Raw genomic sequence first — 18,883 nt, forward strand, 5'->3', positions numbered from 1 at the left:
CAGAGGCAGTCAGATTTTGATTTAAAGTGTGCTGGTATTTCATGGAGTCCTTGATGCCATGTACCCTAACGAGGTTTCCAGGGCCTTTGGAGGAAAACCAGCCCCAAAAGGTCACAGGACTTGTACCATATTTTACACAGGGATGTGATTTTTTTTTTTTTCCGCGAATTCGCGGAATTCCGCTTTTTTCACCTCAAAACTTGAAAAAAAAAATGTTTCCGATTTTTCCCTCAAATCCACATTTGTATCCTATTCGTTCCGACTTTGTTTGAAAGATGGCAGCCTCGGATTTGCATCTTTATGCCTCGATCACGGAGGCTGGCATCTTTCAACTCTTTGTTTGAAGCGAGCACGTTCATTGGTTGTTACAGAGCGATGGGCCAATCACGTACCTCGTTTCATCTCATTGACATAATTACGTCATTTACGCAATTACGTCATTGAGATGAAACGAGGTACGTGATTGGCCCATCGCTCTGTAACAACCAATGAACGTGCTTGTTAGCTGTACGTAAGCTCGCTTCAAACAAAGAGTTGAAAGATGGCAGCCTCCGTGATCGAGCGTAAAGATGCAAATCGAGTTAAAGAAATCGACAGAATAGTGAAAAACAAGTTCCGCTGGGAATGGTTGGAGAAAGAGGTTGCTACAGACGTTGGACATAAGACTGTGAGACATTTGTTCAGCGATTTCGTTCTTTGGGGAGAGGGCAGAGGTCTCTGGCTGTCAAGTTTGGGGATACTGGGACCTCCCCTGCCCGAGCTACGAGCGTCCAAAGTCGGGCTGGAGCCCGGGATAGAAACGAAACCTAAGCGGAGCGCCGCGGCTCGCCTCAGGGCGAATAACGTCCCAAGGCGCAGGGCTAGCGGGCCCTGCTCGCGCTGGTTCTTTGGGGGGGGTGAGTGAGAGCGTGCGTCAGAGTTGCATGTTGACCATTAAATTGGCTTGAATTTGTTAATCATGACAAGTTTTTTCTTGTGTGTTTTGCTTGCCATTTTAGTACAATTTTTAAGTCAGAAAACCCCAAAACCCAGGAGCTTCGGGGGGCTTCCCCCCTTGTCCCCCCACCAGGGCGCTGCCCTGGACCAGCTGGGGGCCTGCGGCCCCCAGACCCCCGCCTAAAATTTTCAGACAATTTCACCAGCCCCAAATCACATCCCTGTTTACAGTTGGGATAGAGTTCTTTCTCTATTGGAGGTTTTGGAAAGCCCAAGATTTTACTAAATTTGGGATCTCTTCCAGGCAAGTTTGCAACAGTTCCAGTTCGTGTCCACTTTTTAATCCCCTGCTGGTCGAAAGGCCCGAAGGGGGATTATGTCGTGGCGATGTTCATCCATCCATCCGTCCCGGGAAGAGTGCTCACCATCTGAAATCAACTCCTCTCTGTTTTTGGAGGAATTTCACGAAACCTGGCAGGATTCTTTGTTATATGTCGGTAATACGTGTATTGCAATTTCATTAAATTGGGTCACATTTTACCAGAGTTGTGGCCCTTGATTAACAAAATAATACAATTTCATGAAGGTGTGCTTTCCTTCTGACATCGACTCCTCTCACAATTTTTGAACGAATTTCTCGAAGTTTGGAAAAAGCCTTGTTATATGACGGTAATACGCAGATTGCGATTTAATTTCGTTTGTGAAAATTTTCCCGGAGTTTTGACCCTTGAGTAAATAACTTGTACAACCCCGATTCCAAAAAAGTTGGGACAAAGTACAAATTGTAAATAAAAACGGAATGCAGTGATGTGGAAGTTTCAAAATTCCATATTTTATTCAGAATAGAACATAGATGACATATCAAATGTTTAAACTGAGAAAATGTATCATTTAAAGAGAAAAATTAGGTGATTTTAAATTTCATGACAACAGCACATCTCAAAAAAGTTGGGACAAGGCCATGTTTACCACTGTGAGACATCCCCTTTTCTCTTTACAACAGTCTGTAAACGTCTGGGGACTGAGGAGACAAGTTGCTCAAGTTTAGGGATAGGAATGTTAACCCATTCTTGTCTAATGTAGGATTCTAGTTGCTCAACTGTCTTGGGTCTTTTTTGTCGTATCTTCCGTTTTATGATGCGCCAAATGTTTTCTATGGGTGAAAGATCTGGACTGCAGGCTGGCCAGTTCAGTACCCGGACCCTTCTTCTACGCAGCCATGATGCTGTAATTGATGCAGTATGTGGTTTGGCATTGTCATGTTGGAAAATGCAAGGTCTTCCCTGAAAGAGACGTCGTCTGGATGGGAGCATATGTTGCTCTAGAACCTGGATATACCTTTCAGCATTGATGGTGTCTTTCCAGATGTGTAAGCTGCCCATGCCACACGCACTAATGCAACCCCATACCATCAGAGATGCAGGCTTCTGAACTGAGCGCTGATAACTTGGGTCGTCCTTCTCCTCTTTTGTCCGAACGACACGGCGTCCCTGATTTCCATAATGAACTTCAAATTTTGATTTGTCTGACCACAGAACAGTTTTCCACTTTGCCACAGTCCATTTTAAATGAGCCTTGGCCCAGAGAAGACGTCTGCGCTTCTGGATCATGTTTAGATACGGCTTCTTCTTTGAACTATAGAGTTTTAGCTGGCAACGGCGGATGGCACGGTGAATTGTGTTCACAGATAATGTTCTCTGGAAATATTCCTGAGCCCATTTTGTGATTTCCAATACAGAAGCATGCCTGTATGTGATGCAGTGCCGTCTAAGGGCCTGAAGATCACGGGCACCCAGTATGGTTTTCCGGCCTTGACCCTTACGCACAGAGATTCTTCCAGATTCTCTGAATCTTTTGATGATATTATGCACTGTAGATGATATGTTCAAACTCTTTGCAATTTTACACTGTCGAACTCCTTTCTGATATTGCTCCACTATTTGTCGGCGCAGAATTAGGGGGATTGGTGATCCTCTTCCCATCTTTACTTCTGAGAGCCGCTGCCACTCCAAGATGCTCTTTTTATACCCAGTCATGTTAATGACCTATTGCCAATTGACCTAATGAGTTGCAATTTGGTCCTCCAGCTGTTCCTTTTTTGTACCTTTAACTTTTCCAGCCTCTTATTGCCCCGTCCCAACTTTTTTGAGATGTTGCTGTCATGAAATTTCAAAACGTCTCACTTTCGACATTTGATATGTTGTCTATGTTCTATTGTGAATGCAGTATCAGTTTTTGAGATTTGTAAGTTATTGCATTCCATTTTTATTTACAATTTATACTTTGTCCCAACTTTTTTGGAATCGGGGTTGTACTTTGACACTTTCATGAAGGGTGTACGTTCTTCTGAAATCAACTTCTCTAACAGTTTGTGGAGGAATTTCACCAAACTTGGCAAAAGGCTTCGTTATATGACAGTTATACACATAATGAAATTTGGTTTAATTTGGGCAGATTTTACCAGAGTTATGCCCTTAATTATTTATTAACAAACTTGTACTGTGGCAATTTCATCAAGGTGTGCTTGCTTTCTGAAATCAACTTCCTTCACAATTTTTATCCCCCGCTGGCTGAAAGGCCCGAAGAGGGATTATGTCGTGGCGATGTCCATCCCAGGAAGGGTACTCACCTTCTGAAATCAACTCTTCTCACAATTTTTGGAGGAATTTCATGAAACTTGACAGGATTTGTTGTTGTATGTTGGTAATGCACACATTGCAATTTTGTTCAATTCCGTCACATTTTACCAGAGTTATGGCCGAGTTGCCAGGAGGGATATTGTGCTCTCGGAGCACTCTTGTTGTTGCCCTAACAGTAGATATTTTTTATAATCGGTCCCTGACTTATGAAGGTCGACACATTTCTTCTCTCTTATTTGGTTTGTGTGTTCTCGTCTCTTTTCCCATGTTGATGGATGACTAAGGGAATTTGGCCTCTGTGTCACCTCATATTTGTCCCCCAGTTAATCTGGAAGTCATGGATTACAGCTTGAAAGTTCCTACACACTCCAGTCAACTCAATGTACAGTTTATATGGGAGAACATGCTTGTGCGATATTGCTTAATCAAAATTCATCTTAAAGTAGGTTTTGCAGTGTCTTATTTCCTCAGTAGTGTAGGGGCAGCTTTCATTTCACAGGCTGACTTGCTTTCTTCTCGTCTTGCAGGTATAAAGGGTAAAGAGGGGCGACAGGCAGTCAGAAACAGTGACTATGCCATCCCTAAACTGAAACACTTAAAGAAGCTATTGTTGGTACATGGCCACCTCTACTACGTCCGCATCGCTCACCTCGTGCAGTACTTCTTCTACAAGGTAGAGAAAACTAAAATGGCTGTTCATACCATAACATGCATCGCGGTTTTTGTCCTGAACAAATTAAGATGTGTATAATTTTTTTTTCCCCCTCAGAACCTCTGTTTCATTTTACCTCAGTTCCTCTACCAGTTCTTCTGTGGTTGGTCTCAACAGGTGAGCATTCAGAGAAAAGCCACTTCCTGTCTGTACTTCCCCTCTGTTATTTCCTTCCTCTCTCTCTCTGCCCCCTAGTGATTGTGGTGTGGTGTGGACTGCTTTCAGATCACCAAAATATTTTAATTTTAATTATTTGTTCTGTTTTCTCAAAAACAAGAACACCATCGCCTCAGGCTGCATCCACACGACAACGGCAACAAGATTTTATTTAAAAAAATATCGCGTCCACATGGGCAACAGATCAGTAAAATATCAGGTACATATGGCAACGCAACGCTTGCTGAAAACGATGCAATACACATGCCACACCTCTACGTGCGCTCTAAGGCTACGTTTACATTAGACCGTATCTGTCTCGTTTTCTTCACGGATGCACTGTCCGTTTACATTAAAACGCCTGGAAACGCCGGGAAACGGGAATCCGCCAGCGTCCACGTATTCAATCCAGATCGTGTGTGGTCCGGTGCTGTGTAAACATTGAGAATACGCGGATACGCTGTGCTGAGCTCTAGCTGGCATCTCATTGGACAACGTCACTGTGACCTCCACCTTCCTGATTCGCTGGCGTTGGTCATGTGACGCGACTGCTGAAAAACGGCGCGGACTTCCGCCTTGTATCACCTTTCATTAAAGAGTATAAAAGTATGAAAATACTGCAAATACTGATGCAAATACTGCCCATTGTGTAGTTATGATTGTCTTTAGGCTTGCCATCCTTCCACTTGCAAGTGGTAAGTGATATGCGCTGGGATCTCACACACAGCGGCTCAGTCCCGAATCACAGCTTGTGCACTTCACTCGCGCGCTGTGTGAGCTGCGCAGGGCCGGAGTGCGCACCCTCCAGAGGGCACTCGCTGTTCAGGGCGGAGTGATTTGGAGCGCAGGATGCCTGCGGAGCCGAGCGTATCCGTGTATTGGTGTTGCTGTGTGCACGCAAATCGTGTATTGGTGTTTCTGTGTGCACACTAATCGTTTTAAAAACGTTAATCTGATGATCCGCTGATACGGTCTAATGTAAACATGGGCTAAGACGGTCCCATCGGAGACACCAGAACAATAGAAGAAGTAGGACGCATGTGCATAAACCCCTTCTACCCGGCGTGAAGCACTCACAGGAACAAACACACAACAACAAGAAGAAGATGGCTGCGACTACGCGAGGAAATCGTGCCTTCTGTGTGTACAAATTAGTTTTATTAGTGTGCATAGTTTTATATAACTTAATTTTCTTATTGTGTGAACATTTTGAAAAGCATTTTTATATAATTTATATAACTTTTTATATTGTGTGTGAACATTTTGAAAAGCAGTCTTATCCAATAAAAAAAAGAAATTCAAGAAATGGTTCAGTTACTTGTTTATTTAAAAGAAAAGCTGCATACAAAAGTGAATGCAATGCAGTGGTTCATACAAAACAGCGAGAGTGCTGCTTGTTCTAGTCATGTGGTTGTGACGTCATTGTAAACAAATCCGTTCTACTCATCCAGACGACTTCGCAACGGCGCTGTTGCCAGATTTTTCCACTCTGGAACCTGTTCTCAAAAAATATCGTTTTGGGGCACCCAAAACGCCGGTGCCGTGTGGACGCCAGGCCGAAACGATAAACAATTTTATCAGATTCACCTGAATCCGTTGCCGTGTGGACAGCCTCTCAGTTGACTTGGAAGCAAAAATGTACTTGACATGCTTTAACTAATTACATTTTTTTTTTCCCCTTGGAATTTTTTATTTTTGGCCTGAACAGGCTTGGATGAATAGTTAACACAAACCTGTCAGCAATTATAGCAAATTATCATATTTTTATCTCAAGGCTGCCAGTGTTAATGTTTCACTTTTTTTCCCCCCTCATTTTTTCCTACTTTAGCGTTTTGACTCCTCCATAATAAAAGGGCTGAATAATTGGAGAAGGAAACTGCATTCATGTGCTCTGACTAATGACCATAAGTGAGGCATTATGCTGTAGCACACACAGAGTTTAATGGATGTAGCTTAAAAAAGAGAGAAAGATTTGATTTATATTTTGCATGTGGCCACACACAGTCTTTACTCTTACTGTGGAGTTGGCTTTCTTATCCCCCGCCGGCCGAAAGGCCTGAAGGAGGATTGTCATGGCGATGTCTAGCCGTCCGTCCCGGGAAGGGTTCTCACCTTCTGAAATCAGCTCCTCTCACAATTTTTGGAGGAATTTCACAAAACTTGGCAGGATTCTTTGTCGGTAATACGCATACTGTAATGTAATTTTGTTAAATTGGGTCACGTTTTACTAGTTACAGCCCTTGATTAGCAAAATGATACTTTAACAATTTCATGAAGGTGTGCTTGCCTTCTGACATCGACGACGACTCACAATTTTTGGATGAATTTCTCGAAGCTTGGCAAAAAGCCTTGTTATATGACGCTAATGCACAGATTGCGATTTAATTTTGTTTGTGAAAATTTTCCCAGAGTTTTGACCCTTGATTAAACAATTTCATGAGGGTGTACATTCCTCTGAAATCAACTCCTCTCACAATTTGTGGAGGAATTTCACCAAACTTGGCAGAAGGGTTTGTTATATGACAGTTATACACAGATTGACATTTGGTTTAATTTGGGCAAATTTTACCAGAGTTATGCCCTTAATTATTAACCAACTTTGGCAATTTCATCAAGGTGCGCTTGTTTTCTGAAATCAACTTCCTTGACAATTATTATCCCCGGCTGGCCGAAAGGCCTGAAGGAGGATTATGTCATGGCGATGTCTAGCCGTCCGTCCCGGGAAGGGTTCTCACCTTCTGAAATCAGCTCCTCTCACAATTTTTGGAGGAATTTCACGAAACTTGGCAGGATTCTTTGTCGGTAATACGCATACTGTAATGTAATTTCGTTAAATTGGGTCACCTTTTACTAGAGTTACAGCCCTTGATTAGCAAAATGATACTTTGACAATTTCATGAAGGTGTGCTTGCCTTCTGACATCGACTCCTCTCACAATTTTTGGATGAATTTCTCGAAGCTTGGCAAAAAGCCTTGTTATATGACGCTAATATGCAGATTGCGATTTAATTTCGTTTGTGAAAATTTTCCCAGAGTTTTGACCCTTGATTAAACAATTTCATGAGGGTGTACATTCTTCTGAAATCAACTCCTCTCACAATTTGTGGAGGAATTTCACCAAACTTGGCAGAAGGCTTTGTTATATGACAGTTATACACAGATTGACATTTGGTTTAATTTGGGCAAGTTATGCCCTTAATTATTAACAAACTTGTACTTTGGCAATTTCATCAAGGTGTGCTTGCTTTCTGAAATCAACTTCCTTGACAATTATTATCCCCGGCTGGCCGAAAGGCCCGAAGGGGGATTATGTCGTGGCGATTTCCGTCTGTCCGTCCCGGGAAGGCGTGCTCACCTTCTGAAATCAACTCTCTAAATTTTTGGAGGAATTTCACGAAACTTGACAGGATTCTTTATGTCGGTAATACGCCTATTGCAATTTCATTCAATTCAATCGCGTTTTACCAGAGTTATGGCGTAGTTGCCAGCGGGGGATATACCGTACTTGTTTGTTCATGGTAGTGTGTGCGTGTGTGGGTGCACTTTTTCCTTTGTGTTGTATTAACCCCGGGTGCCATGTCCCTGCCATCCCTGCCCTCTCTAGCCCCTGTATGATGCAGCTTATCTGACGATGTACAACATCTGCTTTACCTCCATGCCTATCCTGGCATACAGTCTGCTGGAGCAGCACATAGCCATTGAGGTCCTGCTACATAATGCCTCTCTTTACAAGTAAGACACTTTTTTTTTTTTTTTCCATACTATTGTCATTATTAAATTGGATTTTTTTTGTTGTTGTAGTATAATAATACCGTTACCAGTTAAACTTGTGGCAGTGTGTTACGATGGATAAATTGTTAGCTGACTGCTTCCACTGAATGTGCAATCTCCATCCAGAGTGTTAGACAAATGTTTAAAGTTCCTGCGCTGCTCTACCCCACACGCTCTCTCGTGGACTTTCGGAGGAGTGGAGGGAGCACTGAAAGAAGGGCATGGGAGTTTTCAGTTACATGCTTACTGTTGCCGGTGTCGACAAAATCACCTACCCTACCTTTTAAAATAATACACTTTAGGCTTCTACAAAGAGAAGAAGGCAACAATTCAATAAACAGTGACTGATGGTCCAATCGAGTGTGTTGCAAATAACCTACATGGCCACATGACTGTCATTCATGTATGGGTCGTCCCTAAACTGGAACACCTTTGGGATGAATTGGAACGCTGACTGTGTGCCAGGCCTTCTCGCCTGAAATCAGGACACGATCACCTTGCGTCAATGTCGGCTCTTGGATCTGAATGAGCGCAAATCCTCACAGCCACGTTGGTAGTCGTGGAAATCTAGTGGAAAGCTGTCTCAAAGTTGGAGACTGTTATAGAAGGAAAAGGAGGGACCAACTCTCTATTAATGCGCATAAATTTGGATTGTCATGTTCAACAAGCACGTGTGTCTGACAGTCAGGTGTCCATATACTTTTGGCTGTATAGTGTGTCTGATGTGGGTGGAATACTGAAGCGCGGCAGGCGGGAACTGATGTTAACACAGACTTTTTATTTCTGTGACTTTATAACTTGCTTTTCAGCTTTACTCCTCTCTCTGTCACACTCACACACGTGCTCTGATCGGGAGAGAGCCCGTCTCTTCGCTCTCTCCCTGCTTTTCTATCCTCCGTCGTCACTGCAAAACACACATCAGTCGACAACAGGTAGACTGACTTTGCTGTGCCCTTCCCTGGCCCCGTCCTCCATTCACAAACCGCCATTTGGCCACACCCCCGCTGCCACAAGTGTATATTAAGGTTGTTTGTCAGGAATAGAATGCAGAAATGGGGCAGCACGGTGGTGTAGTGGTTAGCGCTGTCACCTCACAGCAAGAAGGTCCGGGTTCGAGCCCCGTGGCCGACGAGGGCCTTTCTGTGCGGAGTTTGCATGTTCTCCCCGTGTCCGTGTGGGTTTCCTCCGGGTGCTCCGGTTTCCCCCACAGTCCAAAGACATGCAGGTTAGGTTAACTGGTGACTCTAAATTGAGCGTAGGTGTGAATGTGAGTGTGAATGGTTGTCTGTGTCTATGTGTCAGCCCTGTGATGACCTGGTGACTTGTCCAGGGTGTACCCCGCCTTTCGCCCGTAGTCAGCTGGGATAGGCTCCAGCTTGCCTACGACCCTGTAGAACAGGATAAAGCGGCTAGAGATAATGAGATGAGAATGCAGAAAGGATCCTAGGTGTGTTAATTTGTGAACACTGCAGATTTCTCAGTTTAACAATATGGGTTCCACCCAAGGATGATAAATTCTGTGCCTGCTGTTAAGAGTCGCGGTCATTTTTTTTAATATTGTGTGACACAAATTGGCCATGAAACATTGATATTCAAAACTGAAGTAATGAAATTGTATTACACGCACAATGAACTTTTCACGCTTTCATTACGCTTCATTTTGAATTGGTAAATCGTTCATTTGTACTCGAGCTGCAACTAACAGCTATTTTGCTACTTGATTAATCTATCAATTATTGAAATGAATAATCGACTATTTGGGTTATGAATTGTACATTTGCTTTAAACTTGGCTTTGGTTTAGGCATTCATTAAGATGAATACTTCATTCAAAAATGCATCTTTGAATGAACTTTCTTGCTGATACAAAAGAAAAATAAAATTTCCGATGTCCTTGTTTTTCCGTCCACGTTTAAACCCAAGGATGAGCAAAGTGGCAGTAATAAAACAAGATCAGCTGTGAGCTACTGCTCGCTTGCGTATCCCCCCCCCCCCCCCCCCGCTCTCACTTGTATCAGAATGCAAGCAATCGAAGGAATAGGACATTTATTATGAATGTTGGCTTCAACAGATAATTAATCCTGAAACAAGTCAGTAAAGAGCAGCGTCTCTCCCCGGGGATTTCAAATAGCATCCTGGTAAACGGTCATTTTGAAACAGCATTTTGCTTCTTGAAATAGTGTCAAAATCCACCCTGTATGTTTCGTAAATGCATTCAGTTGGTGAACAGGAAGTCAGTGTGCGACAGACCTGAAAACGGTACACACGGTATAGAGCCCCAAGCTGAAGCTCTGTACCAAATATCAAGCAGTTGTGATTTGTAGTTGCTGAGAACAGTGTTACGAAAATTTTGTAAATCCATGCTACATGTTTCGTAAATGCGTTCAGTCGGTAAACAGGAAGTCGACGTGCGACAGACCTGAAAACGGTACACACGGTATAGAACCCCAAGCTGAAGCTCGGTACCAAATATCAAGTGGCTATGATTTGTAGTTGCTGAGAAAAAGGGTGTTACGGATGGACAGAGGTAAACCAGTATAATAAAACTCCAGCAGTTACTCCAAATCAAAAAATTTGTCTAAATTTAAAAGAAATTAACAATCAGGTGAAGGTAGAAAGTGCATTATGTGCCTTGTGCATTCTGTGGTCTCCACTCTGCTGCAACTTCAGTCACGGCTGTGTGTTGAAATGGAGGAAAGGCAGCATCTACTTTCAGGCCATATATATATATATATATATATATATATCCTGTGTAGATCTTGAACTGCACACCTAAATGCTTTAGAGTTGCCCCTCTCTGCCCAGTTTCATGATAAATGGAGATGTGAGTTATTAGGGCTGTCACTTTTGTTCCAGAAGTTGGAGCGAGATCAAACAAACCCATAAATCATTCAGCTGGATCTGAATGCACCCCACATTGGGCATGCGCACATTGATTGATTGACTGGAGTTGTATCATTTTTTTGTGATTTAGAAAGTAGTAAATTCTCCGGTGTTCTCAAAACTTGTGCACTCATCAGCAACACACATTCTCCAGCATTTCAAAATAGAAAACGTTACAGGTCTTGACATGGCGTCACATGGCTTTTAACATTTAACGTTAGCTAGCTAACGATCTTTAGTTTGCGTTGGTCTGGTCTTAATGATTAGAATTATGTAGGACGTTTTAATGCATAAAAGTAACATGCCATCTTCCAACATCAGGAGCATGTTTCTGGAGATGATCTCATCTCATTATCTCTAGCCGCTTTATCCTGTTCTACAGGGTCGCAGGCAAGCTGGAGCCTATCCCAGCTGACTACGGGCGAAAGGCGGGGTACACCCTGGACAAGTCGCCAGGTCATCACAGGGCTGACACATAGACACAGACAACCATTCACACTCTCATTCACACCTACGGTCAATTTAGAGTCACCAGTTAGCCTAACCTGCATGTCTTTGGACTGTGGGGGAAACCGGAGCACCCGGAGGAAACCCACGCGGACACGGGGAGAACATGCAAACTCCGCACAGAAAGGCCCTCGCCGGCCACGGGGCTCGAACCTGGACCTTCTTGCTGTGAGGCGACAGCGCTAACCACTACACCACCGTGCCACCCTGGAGATGATGATGATAAAAGTTTATGGTTTGTATCGACTCCAGTTTTCTTTTCTTATTCTCTAAATTGATTTCTTCGCCCTTTCTATAGGGAGATAGCAAAGAACGCCAGGTTACGGTGGTGTCCCTTCTTCTATTGGACCATATTGGGGGTTTTCCAGGGGCTTCTCTTCTTCTTTGGTGTCAAATGTTTGTACAGCAACCCAGCACTGCAGGACAACGGCCAGGTCAGAGTCATTTCTGGCTACTCTTTAACAGTTCTTCAAGCTGGGTACAGTAATAGCATGGCCTGTTTATCCTCACGTTCCGGCGCTTTCTTGCAGGTGTTTGGAAATTGGTCCTATGGAACAACAGTTTTTACAGTCCTTGTTTTTACCGTCACACTAAAGGTTAGCATGAGGAGCAAGCAAATATCTGTTGGATTACTTGCATCAGTTTAGGTTTGTCTGTGTATATTATTATAATGAAAAGTGCATGACATGACTTGTTTTCTGCTTTCTCTTTCAGCTGGCCTTGGACACACGGCACTGGACATGGATCAATCACTTTGTGATCTGGGGCTCACTGGCCTTCTATGTGTTCTTCAGCTTCTTCTGGGGAGGCATAATTTGGTGAGTAAATGTGGAAAGCAGTATGAAACTTTTTTTTTTTATGGCTGAACGTTTCAACCTTATTTCTGTATGTTGGGGGATTACGCAGGTACTAACTACCAGGCACATAATGATGTATCGTGTGATGATAAATCCCGATGCTAATTTATGACCATTCGAATCAATGAAATAAAAAAAATGCATCATGATTATTATCAGCATTTGTAACCTATATTTCATTAATATTGGCTGGCTTTTTTATGGTATATCAGATGTATTCCAGGGGCGGCACGGTGGTGTAGTGGTTAGCACTGTCGCCTCACAGCAAGAAGGTCCGGGTTCGAGCCCCATGGCCGGCGAGGGCCTTTCTGTGTGGAGTTTGCATGTTCTCCCCGTGTCCGCGTGGGTTTCCTCCGGGTGCTCCGGTTTCCCCCACAGTCCAAAGACATGCAGGTTAGGTTAACTGGTGACTCTAAATTGACCGTAGGTGTGAATGTGAGTGTGAATGGTTGTCTGTGTCTATGTGTCAGCCCTGTGATGACCTGGCGACTTGTCCAGGGTGTACCCCGCCTTTCGCCCGTAGTCAGCTGGGATAGGCTCCAGCTTGCCTGCGACCCTGTAGAACAGGATAAAGCGGCTAGAGATGATGAGATAAGATGTATTCCATTCAGCTACAGTAGCATGATACTGAACGAGTTGAAGATGAGTCGCTGAATGGAATATATCTGATATACCACGAAAAAACCAGCTATTATTATAATACATACACATTTGATGGAAGAATTATAGACTTTACAAAAAGTTAAGGGGGGGGGGGTGACTTACCAATATTGAATGCTGATTCTGATCGAATGTAATTCAGTGTTCTGTCAATCCAATGTACAAAGTCAAAGTTCTAACAATAAAAATGGTCCAAGTCCAAAAACCCTGAACAACAACCCAACTTCTATCCAAGCTATATCCAGGTAGTAGGGCTGGGAATCGATCCAGATTTCCTGGATCGATTCGATTCTGATTCATAAGGTCACGATCCGATTCAATCCGATATCGATCTGCTTAGATATTGCTGGATTGTCACTTTAAAGTAAAAACTGTCCCTACTGACAGGAACAGCCCCATATGTGTTTGTGCATGTAATTTAACACCAAATGCCTTCTCCAGTGCAGTTTGATTTGCCGCAGGTTTAGCTGAAACTGTGTCGGCGTGGTGCCTGGATAAGTGGTTGCGGAGATTGGTTGTATTGCCACTATATTTTACCTCTCTTGCCCCTTTTCCACCAAAGCAGTTCCAGGGCTGGTTCGGGGCCAGTGCTTAGTTTGGAACCGGGTTTTCTGTTTCCACTGACAAAGAACTGGCTCTGGGGCCAGAAAAACCGGTTCCAGGCTAGCACCAACTCTCTGCTGGGCCAGAGGAAAGAACCGCTTACGTCAGTGGGGGGGCGGAGTTGTTAAGACCGACAACAATAACAAGACCGCGAAAGATCGCCATTTTTAAGCGACGAGAAGCAGCAGCTGTACAAACGCGAAGTCATCCATTATTATTATTATTGTTGTTGCTGCTGCTGCTTCTTCCGCGTTGTTTTTGCTTCGATATTCGCGCCAAGGTTTATGCAAACGTAGCGACGTAATGATGTATACAACGACGTAACTGACGTATACAGAGACATAATGACGTGTCTTCTCTTAGCACCGCGAGCTATGGAAAAGCAAGCCGGTTCTCAGCTGGCTCACAAGTTGAACGAGTTGTGAACCAGCACCAGCACTGGCTCCAAACCAGCCCTGGAACTGATTTGGTGGAAAAGGGGTATATGTGGCACAGTTTGCACACTGCTTTTGTTCTATCAACTTCGTCTCTGTCCTCGTAACGTTCGAATCCAAAGTAATGCCATACATCAGCTTTCAGGCCAGGCGGTGATTTTTAGCTGTGCAGCTTCAGCCATCTCGCGTTCTTGAGTTTCGGTTTCGTTTGCCGGCACCCACTTTTTATAGCGGTCCTTGCGCGGTTGGGAACATAGTGCCTATAGCCACCTGGAAGAGATCGATCTTGTATTTTTTGAACGTGAATCGATATCTGATCGTGGATCGATCTTTTGAACCCAGCCCTACCAGGTAGACAGTTCAAGTTCAGAGTTACTTTTGGTCGTAGTTCATTGTTAGATTGCGGTTATTCAAAACAAAAGGGCTTTGCTGAGTGAAGTCCTCTTGTAAAAGTCTCCGTCACTTTTCCTCATCTCCAAGTAGAACTTCGACAATATTTCCGCTATCACTCTCTTTTCCAGTTTTTCAATGTCTGTTGGTATGTTTTTCTCCTGTAACTATGCGTGAAGAATAACCAGTGAAGTTTTGGTAGCCTTTCGGGTGTTCAGCACGTCTGTCTCTTTAAATCTTCCGCTTTTAATGAAGCAAACCTTGCGACCATGTTTGTGTACAAAATAATAATAATAATAAGTTGAACTTATATAGCGCCTTTCAAGAAACCCAAGGACGCTTTACAATTATAGACAAAAAAAGAAAAAAAATTAATATAAAATAATAAATAAATAAATAAATAATAAAAAGTAAAAAGTCCACCAAGTAGGGGTCAGGGTGTAATTCACCGAGGTGTAGCAGCCACAGTCCCACCAAAAGGCGCACGAAGACGAGTCCCACATCTCCAGCACAGCCGCCGCCAGCCACATCGCTTGAACACCAAGCCGTGGATCCACAAAGCGAGCAGAGAAGCTCCGCCACGCAGAGTGCCGGTGTGTCCCAAACCGCCCGCACAGCCGCCGCGACGCCACCGAGCAACATCGCTCGGAACATCACGCTAAGCATTAAAGCACAGAGCGCTGGACAGCCACGAATGCCAAATGAGCAACGAACCCACTGCAGTCCACAGCTGGGAGCGCAGGCATCGCCCATGGCGAACCAAGGCCTGGAGGGAAACCGACGCCCAAAACTGGGTCCGGAGCTACACCACCACCGGCGGACAAAACACTCAAACATCAAACTACACAAACACACAAAGAAAAAAAATGAAAATTGAAAAAGAAAGAAAATAAAAATAAAATTAAAAAAAAAAAGCTCTGGTGAGAAGCGGCAGCCAGAATGCGCACGACGTACTCTCAACCGGAAGCGGAAACGGAAAAAAAAAAACTGTCACAAACTGTCAGTCACTCGCTAGCATAGAAGTTTTACATCTCCGTTGTGTCTCTCTTCCAGTTTTTCAAAGTCTGTTGCTATGTTTTTCGCTTGTACAGTAAATGTGCGTGAAAAGTATCTAATGAAGTTTTGGTAGCCTTTCAGGTGTTGAGTGCATCCTTAGTTTCAGTTATCAGTTTGTTTATTTAGTGCTTAACCCAAGCACTGAATTAACCCCTGTCTTTTTTTTTTCCCGGCTGACAAAGAAATGATTGTGCGCAGGCGCAGCAGAAAGGTTTTGTCATTGAATCTTTGCATCCGCTCCAAAGTGTGACATGTCTTGACAACGTGCAATATTATAACAATATTGCATGCTCATTCTCCATTGGGGAGAGTGGTGTAATACATGGCGGATAAGCAATATTATGATATTGCATGCCGTCAATATATCCGCTAGAAGGGAATAGAATACGTTTTTATTCCATGGAAAAAGTGGCACGTATGTATAATAATTATCTATATTTTACTCTGTGCTTGAGCTGCTGCAACACTTGAATTTCCCCTCATGGGGATCAATAAAGGAATATCTTATCTTAGTTTTTCTTAGCCGTGATTGCGTTGCTTAGACAGAAAAGGGTGCAGTAACCTAAAATGCAGGGCTTGCACTTGACTTCACTGTAGGTGGAAGTAACGCAGCTCTCATGCAGCTGAAATGGGAGAGCTGTTGTGTGATGGACTGTACAAATAGATTTAACAAGAAATGGGAGCTCTCTTTTTACAGACTGCTGAAAGCTAAAGAGGAGAAGAAAAATGGAAGTAGGAGAACTATTTAGAAAGTTTTATTAAAAAAAGGTTTCTTTGGTATTAAGTATTCCTTTTATTAAAAATGAAAAATGTTAGTTAATAGGCTATATTTTGTTCCAACCTTTATAAATGTGGGTAAATTGTTTTCCTAAGAAAATGATTTTTTTTTTTTTTATTTAACAAAATTAATTTAGCAGAGAACTGGAGGCAAATTTTTAAATCAAAATTCTATTTCTCTCATTTTATTAAATGTAGGAATGTATTTTTAACAGCTATTTTGTCACTGCTATAGCAAGTTATGAGGGTCTGAAATATGCTCTGTAATCTATCAGTCCTTTTGTCAAAGCAATGGCCGTAAACGAGATTCGCTGAGACCTGTGCGAGACTTCGTAGGATGGAGGTAAAACGTACAGCGGAAATCAGTGACCGACATCTGCCAGCGTTGTCAAAAGACCTGCGCGCCCTCCTTCGAATGCTGATGTAATCGAGCTGGAAGTTTTGTTTGTTTTGATAGCAATCAGGAAAGTTTGAAAAAAGTAGGCAGTAATGGTCATTTAAACTCGTTTTTGTGCAATATTTCGATTGGAAAACAGTTTTCAAAATGGCGGCACCGACATCCGGCTGACACTTCACGTTTCGAAGTCTCGCGCAACTCTCGAAGATCGCACGGACAAGCGACGCCTGCCGTGGACCAAACGAACTAAATTCAACATTGCTAAAAACCGAATAGGCTGATAAGTATAATATTTAATTGCAATTAGTTGCCAATATGGGTCACGATATAAGCTTATTAAAACCGAAAACGTAATTGAATAACACGTTAATTAAGAAAAAAAGCAAGTTTAAAAATGACTTTTTTTCTCCGTGCTCTCACGGAAGGCGGTCGCATCACTCTGCCTCTCCTCTCCCTTATCTTCCCTGCTTTGTGCCTCGTGTCTCGTCTGTCTACTGTCTATACTTTTGAGAGACTCTCTCCGCACTGCTCTCCAAACTAAAAATCATGGAATTGATAAACTGGTCTCTTCACGCAATTGACGCAATTTTCTCAATGAGAAGCCTGGGTTCAGGGGAACCAGCCTGTCCTGCCAGAACGTTCGCAGCTGGCTACACGATGGACGCGTGGGAGAGGTGGCGGGTCGTGTGCCTGGCAGTTCTTTCTGTGGAGGACATTGAAGACATCTACCTATTCGGAACCATGATTGCAGGTCTTTTGCTGATTGGATTAGGCATTGCCCTGGTTTATCGAGGAAATCAGAAAACGGTGACAGCTGTCCAAAGCCCCATAAAGCTGCCCGACATGATTGAAGCGGTGGGCAGAGCTGTCGGCACTCAGACTGTGGCTATTAGAACTTGAACCGCAACATGGAGAAGCTTTTGGCTTTGCAAAGGAAAATGGATCGATTCGGAGACCAGAATGGACAAACAGAGTAGTCGTGTAAAAGAATGCATCTACTTGCCCCAAGACCAAACAATCCCAATCTTATCTGCTTTCGGCTCCCTCAGACAGCACTGGCCTTGGCCAAGGCCATTGCTGGGACAACAACTCCCCCCTGAAGATCACTGCAGTGAGATGCTCTTGCATTCCTTCCCCCACTTCCCACGGTCGCCACTTTTACCCCCAGTGTGACAAGCGGGTGCGCAACCAGCGCCATCATGGCTGCAGGAACGGATGGCTGCTTGCTTGCGCTGGGTTACCTCTACCTCCATCCCCCCTCAAGTCCCGAGTTTTCATGTTGTAAAGTGTACTTGTGTTATTTTGTGCTTATGTGCTGAGGTGGTTTTTTTTAATGTTCCCACACTGTACTCCTCACAGGAGCATAGTGTGGGGGTTGCTTTTTTTTCTCCTCCCCTCTCATGTTACTATGTTTTGTTTTGTTTTTTTCTTTTCATCCCTGTCTTCCTGTCCTGTCTACTCCCCCTCTGTCAATTGTATGTATGTGTATATGTAAGGACAGGTTGATGGTTAATTTCGCTGGCACTGACTAGTGACAATAGAGTTCATTCATTCAGTTCTCCTTTAAGTGGATATGTAGAATAGGAAAATAAATGTTGCATATTTTTTTTGTCCGGAAATGTTCTTTAATTAAAAAAAAAAAAGTATAGTGGGGAAATCAAATTGTGAATCAAACCAGGTTGTGAATTCAGTGAATAGTTTCCTGCCTGCTAACTGGGTAACCTTTTATCATGTCTTACAATATTATCATGATGTTAAATGTTCCTTTAATGAAAATGCTTCCTCAGTAGCAGCAACATGAGTGACTGCTATATTCCTGATGAATATTTGTCCAGTAGTATGCATGTTGAATTGTGACGTATAACAGATTACTAGTACATCTCTGCTTTAATACCACCACGCTCCCATCCACTCTCTCGTCTTTCTCCTAGGCCATTCCTGAGACAACAGCGGATGTACTTTGTCTTCGCTAACATGCTTAGCTCGGTGTCTGCCTGGCTGGTCATGATCCTCCTCATCGTCGTCAGTCTCCTTCCTGAAATCCTTTTGGCGGTCCTGCGTAAGCCCAGAAGTCCCCGCGCTCAACAGGTACTTCCCTCTTTCTCA

General features: G+C 43.4%; 1 protein-coding gene across 7 annotated transcripts in view; it reads left to right on the forward strand.

Moving 5' to 3' along the window:
• Window positions 1-18,883, forward strand: part of atp11c (ATPase phospholipid transporting 11C) — a 273,394-nt gene that overhangs the window by 224,892 nt on the left and 29,619 nt on the right. For all 7 annotated transcript variants that reach the window (XM_060927777.1, XM_060927778.1, XM_060927772.1 and 4 more), the window contains exons 22-28: window positions 4,103-4,248; window positions 4,345-4,404; window positions 8,048-8,175; window positions 11,902-12,037; window positions 12,134-12,199; window positions 12,318-12,421; window positions 18,709-18,865. In XM_060927777.1, coding sequence (XP_060783760.1) covers window positions 4,103-4,248; window positions 4,345-4,404; window positions 8,048-8,175; window positions 11,902-12,037; window positions 12,134-12,199; window positions 12,318-12,421; window positions 18,709-18,865 — 797 coding nt within the window. The remainder of the gene's footprint in view (window positions 1-4,102; window positions 4,249-4,344; window positions 4,405-8,047; window positions 8,176-11,901; window positions 12,038-12,133; window positions 12,200-12,317; window positions 12,422-18,708; window positions 18,866-18,883) is intronic.

The sequence above is a fragment of the Neoarius graeffei genome, chromosome 8 (genome assembly GCF_027579695.1).
Source record: "Neoarius graeffei isolate fNeoGra1 chromosome 8, fNeoGra1.pri, whole genome shotgun sequence".
NCBI classification, from domain to species: Eukaryota; Metazoa; Chordata; class Actinopteri; order Siluriformes; family Ariidae; genus Neoarius; species Neoarius graeffei.